Consider the following 12,207-nt stretch of genomic DNA (forward strand, 5'->3'; position numbering starts at 1 on the left):
GCTGGAGCGTTTCGAAACGGCGCTGGAAGCTGCTCCGGGGGAGCCGCGGGCAGGGCGTGCGGGTGCGGCACGTTCGGAGAAGGCAATTCAAGCATCGGTTCTGAGAGTGCCCCTGGTAACAAAGCAGGGAACCTGTCCCTGCAGCTGGGTGAGGAGAGCACAGGTGTGTGTGGTTAGCTGAACCCAGTTGTTCCTTGGAACTGTGAGTAGGAAACAGCTTGTAGTTTGGAACGAGGTGTTTCATTGTAGCAGGACTTGCAGAACTTAAAAAGCAACTTTTTTATTTTATTGCATGACTTAGTTAAAAAATGGTGTTCAAAACCACCATGAAAGTGTCTAAAACCTTTTGCATACTGAGGCAGTGTTTCAGGTAATTATTAATTTTATCAAACGAGGTGTTTTTAAAGCTCTTTAGTTTCTAAAGGGATGCATGGAAGTTTCCGAAGGAGATTGAACTGCTGTGAGTTACTATTTTGGAAATACTTAATACAAGCTAATTGTTTGTAATGGGGTAACAAAGCTGTTTATTGTTCCCCTTGTGTATAATTAGAATAGTGCTGACTTACAAAACTACAAGTGGAAGAGGTTACTGCAGAAAATGTTTGACAAAACTTCAGAGTAACTTGGGAAATGTCTGTACATACAGTTTTGTACTACGCTTTTGGTGGCATTTTATCAGTCTTTGACCTTGGAGTTTTTATGTAGTATTTATTCCCATTATAAATAGAGACCTAGTAGCATGAAATGAAAATGTATAGTGTCCTTGATTTCACAGCAGCTGATGTAGACTGGAAAACTGGTGTCATCCTCATTTCAGAGGTTGGAGGAACTGAGACAGAGAAACTAAAAATAGAAAGGTTGACTGTAAGTTTATCTGAGAAAGGTTTGAATAGAGATGTCTCCAGTCCCAGGCAGATTCCCAAACTTAAAACAGGTAAATAGGTTTCCCTTCTTACCATTACCTTTCCTAAATATTTTCTTGATTTCATCAGTCTATCATTCTATCTTATTGAATTTTTTTTGAAAAAAGTGAGTTAAAATGGGGAAGGAGAACTCAAAGATTTGGAAGAATTTGTTTTTATGGTTTACATAACTGAGAGTTGGTCCTGTTTTACTGGCTTGAGGATTTTTGGAAAAAGGTGAGTAAAAACAGGGAAGGAGAACTCAAAGATTTGGAAGAATTTGTTTTTATGGTTTACATAACTGAGAGTTGGTCCTGTTTTAAGTACGCCTCTCCGTATTCCTGATAACATAAATCCAAAGTTTGTTAACCATCCTCTTCTATTGTGTGAATACATTTTGATATAATCTAGTTTTTATCAGCAGCACTGTTGAAAGAAGAATTTTTAAATATTTTGAACTTAATATGTGCAGCTAAATGAACTTAATACTTTGAAGACAAATAAGTTCTTTAATTCTGCCAAGTTTAATATATTGGTGTGAAAAATAAGCTATGTGCTTGTCAAAGTTAAACAAAAAGAATTGAGAGAATGGTATTTGAATCTTAAAATACAAAGTTTCAAAACCTTTTGGAACAATAGGTAAAATACCACCTACTTTAGAGAGATTTTTATTGGATTGAGTAAAATCCTTCTAAAAATGCCTTTGCAATGTCATCAGTTGATTGATCTGTAGGCTAGAGCAAGTTCAATGGGAGCCCCATCCTACTGTAGGGTAATTTCCCTTAGACCATGAGAGAGTGCTACAAAATCACACTAGCACTCTTAAAGTTTACAAATGCTTACAGTTGTAAGTTTTTACAGCTTTTTAAGTTGTAAGTTTTCTCAGCTTGTTCCTGGTGAGCTGAACCAAGTAAGAACCTGTCCTGAAGCCTCTTCCAAAGTGTATGTGTGAATGGTTGAAGGAAAGTGGGACACAGTAAACTAGACTCTTTGCAGCAGTTTCTAAAGCGGTATCCAGTTGGAGATTACTTAGGAGGCAAGTCTAGTTACTGAGGGTGCCTACTGTCCTGTAACAATTGTTTACAAGATTTTGGAAAACAAGAGGTGATTCTCCCCCACTACTCCACTCTCATGAGATCCCACCTGGAGTACTGTGTCCCATCTGGGGCCCCCAGCACAATAAGGATGCGGACCTGCTGTAGGAAGTCCAGAGGAGGGCCATAAAAATGATCTGGGGGCTGGAGCACCTCTTCTCAAAGAGGGGCTGAGATGTTGGGGTTTTTCAGCCTGCAGAAGGGAAGGCTCTGTGGAGACCTTATAGCGGCCTTCCAGTGCCTGAAGGAGCTACAGGAAAGCTGAGGAAGGACTGTTTACAAGACAGCTTGGATGGGGCTCCGAGCCAACCTGGTCTAGTGGGAGATGTCCCTGCCCGTGGCAGGGGTGTTGGAACTAGCTGATCTTGAAGGTCCCTTCCAACCCAAACCATTCCATGACATAGAATCTGAAGAAAAAAGTTAATGTAGGAGAAGAAAAAGAAATGCCTAAGTGTTTTGGAGGGGCAGGTAAATTTTATGTAGAGTGCAATACAATAGGTGATGTACCTGTACCTTCTCTTCTTAACACCCTGATTAATTAATGTTTCCTGTACTTGTGCTTAAATACCATCACAGTTTCATATTATTGTTGCCCTCTTGTCTTGAAGCTCTTATAAGACCTGAGATGGCTCATCACATTCTCTACAATTATTTTGGAAAAATGAGCACCATACATGAGAGTATATAAATATACTTTATAATATGGAAGATGGTTAGTTAGAAGCATATGATTTCAGAGGAGTTGCTTGACCAAGATTAGTATCTTTCTGCCATTTAGCCTTTGACTATGTGACACTGTGTATTATGCCTAAATACAGGCTTAATTATGCAGTATAAAAGTGCTGTATTTTTCTTTAATAGATGGTTATTACAGTGAAATAGTTGTCTTTAAAGTGAAAAAACTCAGTGAGGTCTGCTTATTTTCTGAGTATTTATTACTGACTTGGATTTAGCTACACAAGTAAAAATTGTTTGAAATACATTTTTTCAAGGTTTTCAGACTTCGACAGGTAAGGAACTAGAGCTATTGTTGATACCTTGTAGAAGTGTTGAAATATCCACCTCTCCCTATTGCATCCGAATTCAGGAACAGATAGGAAACAGCAGAGACTTTGTTCCGTTGTACAGGCAAATACAGATTTACAGAATATTGGTAGATTCTTGTGTTGTATATTATTTGTACAATTATATAAAAATATATACATATATTTAAAACCCATTCTGTCAAAATGCATTTTGTGAATTAAGAAAATATTTAGGAGAATTATTTTTATTGCTATAATTGAGAAGATACTAACAAAAAGAAACCAAATCTTAAAATGTTTGTTCAAGTCATGGTATGTTTCATGCTTAACAGAATAATATTTTCAAGTTCTATCTTGAGCATAATGAGGTTCCCATTTCCTGTTTTTTGGTTGGTTGCATTTGTTTGAACGTAGCAGGAGTTTTCTTCTGAATTTTTTCAAATGTTTCTCTGTTGCTTTTAGCTGTGCACCTTTCTTTCCTGGACATGCCCTTATCTTCAAATATTCTGAAGAATGTGATTTTTTTTCAACCATGTAACACTTTACCAGGAGATTTAGTTGATCAGCAAAACTGGGCAGATCACTTGTTTTATTATTGTCACATATTAATGGCATAGTCAGGTTTTTCTCAAGTAACACATGATCAAACTTTATATACCAAATTTCATAGCAGATATATTTTAGATATGTACTTACAGATGTCATACCTAGTATTAAGGAGTCACAAACACCAAATGAGATTCTCTTCACATTTTTCTGGGTGTTTTTAATTGTGAAGTACCAGCATGAAGGAGGTGATGAAACTAGACACTGAACTGTATGCCTTAACTTACTGTGTGCACTTTCTTTTAACTCTTCTGATTCTCCCGTGATGTGTCTTCTCCAGCTTTTCCCCCAAAACAACCACTTGAGGAAGCCTCAGTACTAAGTGTTCACAAGACTGATGCCATTCTGATGTTGTTGATTCCAGGAATGCTCAGTTTGAAAACACAGTACCGAGACACCAGATGTGGGCCTGCTTGGAAATAAGTTCTGTCTAGCACCTGCGCTGCGTTGACACATCCATAGTAATGTTTTTTTCATCCGTCATTTCCAATTTTGCGATGTGCATTTGTAGAAATCGGCCTAGAGAAAATCTAGGCAGTTCTACTGGCTACATTGAGCTGGTAAGATACAGGAAATAATAGCTCTAGACAGCATTGTTTCTTTGGAATGTGTCGTCTTCTGGAAGACACATTATCTAAATATAGATGCAGGCCACGTTAAACAACACGTTTTTCAGCATACACCTCTTTTATGTTGAGGGTTTTTTTTCTCTTAAGATGAAGAAGGGTATCTTATTTCAGGCTTTACCATTGAAATAATTATAGTTGAGTTGAAAACATTTAATTTGGAGATTTAAAAAAAAAAAAGGGAGAACATTCAGTAGTACAGTTTAAATAGGCAAACTGATCCAAGTTCAAATTGCTGTGTTTTGATTCAAATTCAGATTTGTGATTTGAAATAGCAACTGTGATCATAGTAGGAACTGACCTGTTGTCTCTGAGCTTATGAATTGCTTGAAAATTTAATTTAAAAAAAAGCCAGCTTTCCTATACATGACTGTTTCTTGTGAGATCATGGCCTCCAGCTGTTTCTGTGACTCTTCCACAGTTTTGAATTAAATCATTTAGTCATGACAACCTTTTTTCTTCCCCCTCCCCCAGGAATTGAATTCTCTGTAATTCTGCTCAATATCCCTATCCACCATCTTTTCTTATTCTGGTCTTTGTTAGACACAGCTTTCTGTAGGGTATGATCAATACAGTGCAGTGTGCCTTCTGACAGAAAATGTTCTTATTTTCTTCCTTTTAGGTGAAGGCAGAGCTGAAACTTAGGGCAACTTACTGTTGGTGTGGTATAGAACAGTAAATTAATTTTCGAAGTGACTGAAAAGTACTTGCTTTAAATCTGCAGCCCAGCTTTTTATTGATAGTATTTTTAAGACACAGGAGTATATTAATAATTTAAATTCATTTTACATGGTACTCTGTCCATGGACCTGAGCTGAATTTTAAGAATAAATCAAATGCTATGAGCAACGACGTTTTATGCTTTTGCAAATCTGTCTTGCTTTGAGGTAACTCATTTTTGGGGGAGGAATTTGGCCAGTAGGATGCAGAGCTGGCAGTGATGAATGAACACATCTTGACTGGGGTTGTGAGTGAGTTTCCTTATGAACTCGGGAATGTTTGCTTATAAACTTCCTGAGGCAGTGGGAGTGACAGACAGTGATGACACCAAAAAACCTTTCTTAACACAGAAGAACACGCTTCTCAACTGACAGCTGCATTATTCACAAAGAGAGTGCTCTGTTAGTGTGCTTACCTGAGATTTTTTCTCCTCTTGCTTAGTGCGGGGGAAAAGTAGTATGCATCTAACACAGTATTTTGCTCATTTGTCAGTCTGCACTTCAGGGAAGTGTCTTTTAAAGCTGTAAGAGCACTGTGACCCTGAACGGGTGATGACTGGCACAGCCAATGTACTGGGAAAACTGTCACCTGCCCATTAAGTGTTTTGTTTGTAATTTTCTTTTTTTTTTTCTTTCCCATACCCCTTCATCCAGCTGCTCTGGTTAAGAAACTCATTGTCTTTAGCGTGTCATGTGTGCTTGACATTGAACAAGGTGAAACATGAAAACATACAGATTTGAAGATCTTTGAGATTAAGCTTAAGAAAATTGGTATGCCCTTTGTTATTTCTTAACTTGAAATTCAGTCTCTTGAATCCAGATGTGCATGTTGAAAAAGTCATGGTAATTTGCCTGGAATTTTGTGTAATAGCAGTTGTGTTCTACTTCTTTGAGTATATTGTACTCAAATGAAATTCTTTGGTATGGTCTGAGCCCACAGTTAAGTGGTTTTCATTAATTTGGATCTAGTAGTACTGGTGTAAGTACCTTTTGTTGTTGTGGCAATAATGTTTTCCATGTTTTTTTTGAGAACTCATAAAGATGAAAGGGCTTTATGCTATGCTAAATCAGTGAAATAAGTGGCTTGTGCTACTTAATAATAGGGTAAATGCTACAGAAGTAGATGTGGGAAAGGACTATAGTCACTATATATGTGAACCTTGTTGACCTTTTAAAACAGAACAGGATAGACCTTCTAATTATTTTTATGGGGCAGGTTTTGGTGATTAAATGGGAGATGAGGACATTGTGTTTGTAGGAGCAGGGTGCTGCTTGTATTGAAGGCCTCTGATTACTTTGCAATGGAAACTTCTCCCTCCTGGGGAAATGGGGTTAGGGTGGGGACTACTAGTTGATTTGCTTTCTGATTAAACAATATACTCTATAATACTAAGTTGAATAGTGATAGAGTCATTTTTGGACTGATAGAAATTCTTGAGCTCTATTCAGACACACCACTGCATTCAGATTTGTTTTTACATGCTATAGGAAATGTTCTGAATAACATGCTTGTATTTGAGACAGCTTTGCATTTTTCTGGCTGTCTGCAATTACTGTATTAGGTAATTTGTGGCTTTGAGTGACTTAAGATTGGAGTGTACTTCTCAAAGCCGTGGAGTTGCTTATACAGTGCCAAGTGGTATTGAGGGCTGCAGTTGGCGTAGCTGATATTCATAGCACAGAAACTTCTCAGACTTTTACCAAACTTGAAGATTTACAGAGGGAAGGTGGGACCACTTTATTTTTTGAGCTTTTATTTCTTTTTTTCACTTCTCCCCACCCCCCTGGAATCTTGTTTGTTTCAAATGTGTAACATTGTGGCTTAAGATAAAAAAAGGCACCTCTATCACTAAAACATTTACTCTTAGTTTTTTTGCTGCATCTATGAAGAGATTTGCTGGAAAGGCAGAACTTCCAGTCATGTGACTGTCTGAGGGAAAGCACATCTGAAGAATTAGGAGAGTTTAGTAGAAGTGGTTTCAAGGCCTAGGTTTGTTAATATAAGCTGTGTAATATGTGCTAAAATCTATACTTCAAGGATATGCTTTCAGTGATCGTTACCACTTAAGTGCAGTCTTTAAAAATGCAGCAGGCTTTTCTGTCACACTCTGACCTATGGGCAGGTGGCATAGCCAGTAGAAAAATGAGAAGTAAAAACAGTTCTGACAAAGAAAGGTTAAAGAACATGCTTCTTTTCCTTAATTTATTGGTCCATCTGTGTTCTGTATTTTCTTACTTGGATAAATAAATAGGTGGTTAATCATATTGCAATCCCATAGTAGATGTTTTCTCTGAATGTTAGAATGACCAATTAACTATTAGTGTCCAATATTAAATACTTATGTGTATATGTATGATATCTGTATCTATATGCAAGTCAAGTGTTTATAATGAGTTTGTCTCTCCTGTTGGATCTTTATAAAGACATTCTGTGACTGCTGCATTTATCCATCGTGCCTTTAAATATAGTAAATGCAATTATTTTAAGCCAAAATTTGTTTTGTAAGTAGATAAAACATTCAAATATGGTCAGGTTCCTAAAATACTTCAGTGTAAAGTTTGGAGGCTATGGTTCTTTGTAATCAAGCTAAAAACCTCTGGGAAGATAAAAGCCCTGATGTAGAATATTGAAAGACCTGTAAAAGAAAAAAACCTTTGTGTGAGTAGTCCAGGAGATAACAATTGGTAACAACTCTGTTGACTAAAATAAATAAGATGGGGAAAAAAAGAATTGAACCACTGGCAAATGAAGTGTAGTCACCACTTTAAGGAGTTCAGGAAAATTCCATTGTACTTCTGCAAAATAGTAAGAAAGATGAAATATAGGGTAAAACCCAGCAACACTATTAATGTTTGTAGGTAGAGTTTAATATATCTCTTTAATATCTCTCTGTTATCTCTCTGTATCTCTCTCTCTATTTATCAATATATGAGACAAGCAAGTATATTAAAATATCACCTCTTATAAAATAAGTTTAATAATACAATCTTATGTCATTAAATGTTTTACATATGTGTGTGTATAAATACAGAGCTCTTGCTTGTACATAATACAAAGTATGCATTTTCAGTCCACTTTTTCTTTTGAGATAAGGTAAAAGCAGAGAAATTTTGAAATTAGTAATGAATATGAGACCAAATCCTGAATTTGAAAGGAGTTAAGAAGACTGAGTGTCTAGAAAAGAAAAAAGAGTGAGGGTGAAGGAAATTCTTAGTGTTAAGAGCAAGAGACCTTTAATTCTGAAAAACAATAGTTTGGGATTTGATACAAGGGGAATATAGTCAACAGTGCATAGACATAATGTCTAGAATTTTCTTCTTTGGAGATCCTGAAGTTTAAAAGCTTAGTGGGATTTAAAGTCTTAAAAATTCATGTGAATGCCCTTCTTTTATAAGCCGGCTACTTACTTGAGAATAACAAATAGTTTCTGTAGTCTCTCTACATTAGATTTAGTTGCACATTCTTTAACATAACTTGTGCTATTCACTGTCAAATATCTGGACTAGTTGTCATTGAAAGGGCAGTTTCATTACTCTGAAACCAATGTTGCTGGATTTTGGCTTCATGCAGAAATGTTTTTATACTCAGAATGCCTAATTTTCTGAGAAATCATATACATTTAAAATATCATTTGAGGTAATTTGTAGGTGGTTACGCATTAGGTGCTTTGACTAAAGGCAGAAGGAAATTGAAAATATTCAGCAAATTTTTACTTATACTCTTGGTTGTGCTTATTGAGCAACTACTGTAATTGTACATCTATATTGTGTTATGCATTGAAATAATCATTGTGGTGCTGTTTGAAGATGTTAATATATAGGATCTTGTCTTTTTACAGAAAACTGCTTTGTACCAACCTCTGAGATCATTGCTATAGAAGAAGCTGAACTGAACAAAAAACAGCGTAATATTGGGAAATGGCAAAAAATGGCAAAGCCACATGCTTTCACAGGTAAGGCAAATACAGTGTCAGATGCCTGTGCTAGTTACTTTGCTGGAGGAAGCTTAGGGTAGACTCAGAAGGAATCTTCAGAAATTTTAACCAGAAATTATGCATTTTAAAAAAGGAAACTACAAAAAACCAACAAAAAACCCCACCCCAACTAAAGAAACCATGAGAACAAACAAACCAGCCAACCCAGGAAAAATCTAGCTTACATGTAAAGGTCCTTATTGTGGTGATTAAAACCCTTCCTTTAAGAACACATACTGTGTGCAGCTATTTAATGAAGTCTTAACTATTGTCTTATGTTTCTGCTGCTGAGTGACTGCAGTAGGACCCTTACTTTCTACTACTTGACAAGAAATTCAAGAGAGAGGCTGGAAAAATGGGTCCTAAACATTTGGGTTTTTTAAGGTTATTCCTGACTATCGGAATGTGTCCATGTAAAGGTTCTTTGTATTATTCACTGCATTCTTAAAGCAAAGTATCATAAATAAATGTATTTATTTTGGGGAACGAGTGGTGGCTTCTCTGATGCAAAGCCTGGGGCAAATATGGTTGTTTCCATGACAAATTTTGTGTGTTGTGTATGAAAAACAGTCCAGAGGAGAAGGACTTTGAGAAGATGGTGGAGGAGAAGCTCAACATGAGCCAGCAATGTGCGTTTGCAACCCAGAAAGCCAGCTATGTCCTGGGCTGCATCAAAACAAGTATGGCCATCAGGTCAAGGGACGTGATTCTCCCCCTTTACTCTTGTGAGAGCCCACCTGAAGTACTGTGTCCAGTTCTGGAGCCCCCAAATTATAGGGACATGGATCTCCTAGGGAAAGTCCAGAGAAGGGCACAAAGGTGATCAGAGGGCTGGAGCACCTCTCCTGTGAAGAGAGGCTGAAAGAGTTGGAGTTGTTTGGCCTGGAGAAGAGAAGGCTCCAGGGAGTTCTTATAGCAGCCTTCCAGTTACTGAAGGGGGCCTACAAGATAGCTTGTGGAGGGACTTTTTACAAGGGCTTGTAGTGAGAGGACAAGAAGTAATGGAACAAAACTGGAAGAGGGGATATTTAGGTTAGACATTAGGAGGAAATTCTTCAGTGTGTGGGTGGTGAAACACTGGAACAGGTTGTCTGGGGAAGGTGTGGATGCCCCCTCCCTGGAAGTCTTCAAGACCAGGTTGGATGGGGCTCTGAGCAAACTGATCTAGTGGGAGGTGTCCCTGCCCATGCAGGCGGGTTGGAACTACATGATCTTTAAGGTCCCAACCCAAACCATTCTATGACTTTCTTCACATTTAGTCCTTCAGTAACAATGATTAGCGATAGTGGAGCTGGTAAAGTAAGGGTGCTTCTTGTCTCACCAGCCTAGTTCTTTACTCACAATAAATTTTCTCCAATTTCAGGTTTATGAAATGAAATTCACCCTTTTGGTTACTTGGGAGCCTATGTGAGGGTTTGGCTTACCCTCCTAAGCTTATAGCATTTTGCGTTATGTAGACATTTTCAAACTTTAATACAGATAAAATAATATAGAAGCTCAGTGAGCTTTTGTATGTCTATAATCTGTTGATAGAAAATGGGTTGTGTTTGGTTTAAAGGTAAGTTTATGTTTTTGGTAAGGTAATGTTCCAGAGCAATGTTTTCATTTTGTATTTTACAGATGTTCTGTTCAGACTCTGAAAGCTTCTGTCATTTGCAAATACAGGTAGTGGGGGTTAGCTACCACTTTTTTTCTAAGTTCATGTTCTGGTGATATCTGCGTTGTAATTTCACAGAACTGTCTCATTGTGCCTCTTTTAAAAATTTATTTCAATAGTGTATTATGTGAAGAAATCTCGAAATCACCGCTGGCGGTGCAGGGATGTGACGTTTTGGTGTGTTGATGAGCACTTGTGTAATCAATGGATACAGGCGCTGAAAGAATTACTTGAAATGCAGAGTAAGTTTGACTAAACTCCAACATTTGCAGCATGATTTTACAGGCCTGTATGTCAATCTATATTATTTTGATATATCTGCTTTTTTGAACTCTTAAAAGCAGCTTATACTCAAAAGTTGGGAGAGTTGAGAGCTGAAGTGCCTCATTCTTCTTATCTCTATTTTGGTATCTCACATATTTGCTGAATTGTACTGTTTTCCTCCAATCAGTAAGGACTATAGGTGTCTTATAATTCTGCTCAGGTGTAAATTTTTTTCAAAAGGTGAGGACATGTTAGAAGCTTAGCAGAGGCTTTAAATTATTGTAGCTTTGGAGAAAGTAAAGGGCAGATGTAACTTCAGAGATCTGAGGTACTCTAGAGACCTCAGGACAAGGATTGTAGCAATTGTAAGATTTATAGGTGGCTTTTTGTGTGTCTGTCTCACCGTTCCAGTCATTGTCGTTAACAATGTGTCTTTTATAGTAAGAGTTCCTATTAATAATTTCTGAGGCTCTTGGACACCTACTTCTTGGAAGGCAGTTTTGCAGCAATTACTCTTGAAGGTGTCATGGTTCAAGGCTGGGCTGGCTGTTAAACAAATGACAGATGCTCTCTATTAACCCCTCTCACTTCCCAGAGGAGGAAAGGAAAGAGAATAAGGGAGAGAAACTTGCGGGTTGGCAACTAAACAAAACAGTTTTAATGAAACAATAATGATTAAAAAGAAAATAGTGAAATATACACAAATATATACAAAAGCTCCACCCCTGATAACACGTCGCCACTAAGTCTACAGGGCAGGCCCTGGGAAAATCCCAGACTGGACTCCTGGAGTCAGGGACAGACAGTAATTGTATTCAGGAGTGCATGGATTGAGATTGAAGGCAGAGGAGTGGATGGAATCCTTTCAGGATGCTTGACCCTCGTCTTCCCTCGGCTTTATACTGAATATGACATGTATTATGCCATACTTTGGTTAGTTTTGGATCACCTGTTCAGTCCACTCCTCCCCACAGGAACGTTACAGGTGTGGCCCCTTTTCCTCCCTTTCATTTCTGTCATGTATTATAGCAGACCCATGCAGTGACCTTGGGTTCTGAGGGAGTTAGTATAAGCAAGAGCCTTTCTACAAACCACTCATACTATTACTTCCGAATAACTATAAACTGGACATTATCACCCCTAGCAGCAGAAGCTGTGTGGAAAGCATGCTGTTAATTTCAGTAAGTGCAGTTGCTGAGAAGAGACTTAACTGAAAAGTAAAATTTTAAAAAATTTAAAATATCCTGACTCAAAACAGGATAAAGAGATACCTTGATAGATGCTGGGGAGTGGGAGGAAGAGAGCAGCTCCATGACAGAAGGGAGGTCAAGGATTACCAT

General features: G+C 37.7%; 2 protein-coding genes across 2 annotated transcripts in view; one reads left to right on the forward strand and one right to left on the reverse strand.

The window, feature by feature from the left end:
* TBC1D22A (TBC1 domain family, member 22A) overlaps positions 1-4,111 on the reverse strand; it is a 191,850-nt gene extending 187,739 nt beyond the window's left edge. Inside the window, exon 1 of the mRNA XM_009999458.1 lies at positions 4,065-4,111. Within this exon, the coding sequence (XP_009997760.1) occupies positions 4,065-4,111 (47 nt within the window). The remainder of the gene's footprint in view (positions 1-4,064) is intronic.
* Positions 4,112-4,124: 13 nt separating this feature from the next.
* Positions 4,125-12,207, forward strand: part of CERK (ceramide kinase) — a 33,826-nt gene continuing 25,743 nt past the window's right edge. The window contains exons 1-4 of the mRNA XM_009999459.1: positions 4,125-4,187; positions 4,876-4,918; positions 8,812-8,925; positions 10,723-10,845. Coding sequence (XP_009997761.1) covers positions 4,125-4,187; positions 4,876-4,918; positions 8,812-8,925; positions 10,723-10,845 — 343 coding nt within the window. The remainder of the gene's footprint in view (positions 4,188-4,875; positions 4,919-8,811; positions 8,926-10,722; positions 10,846-12,207) is intronic.

This window comes from Chaetura pelagica, unplaced genomic scaffold (genome assembly GCF_000747805.2).
Source record: "Chaetura pelagica isolate M959 unplaced genomic scaffold, ChaPel_1.0 scaffold15, whole genome shotgun sequence".
Taxonomy (NCBI): domain Eukaryota; kingdom Metazoa; phylum Chordata; class Aves; order Apodiformes; family Apodidae; genus Chaetura; species Chaetura pelagica.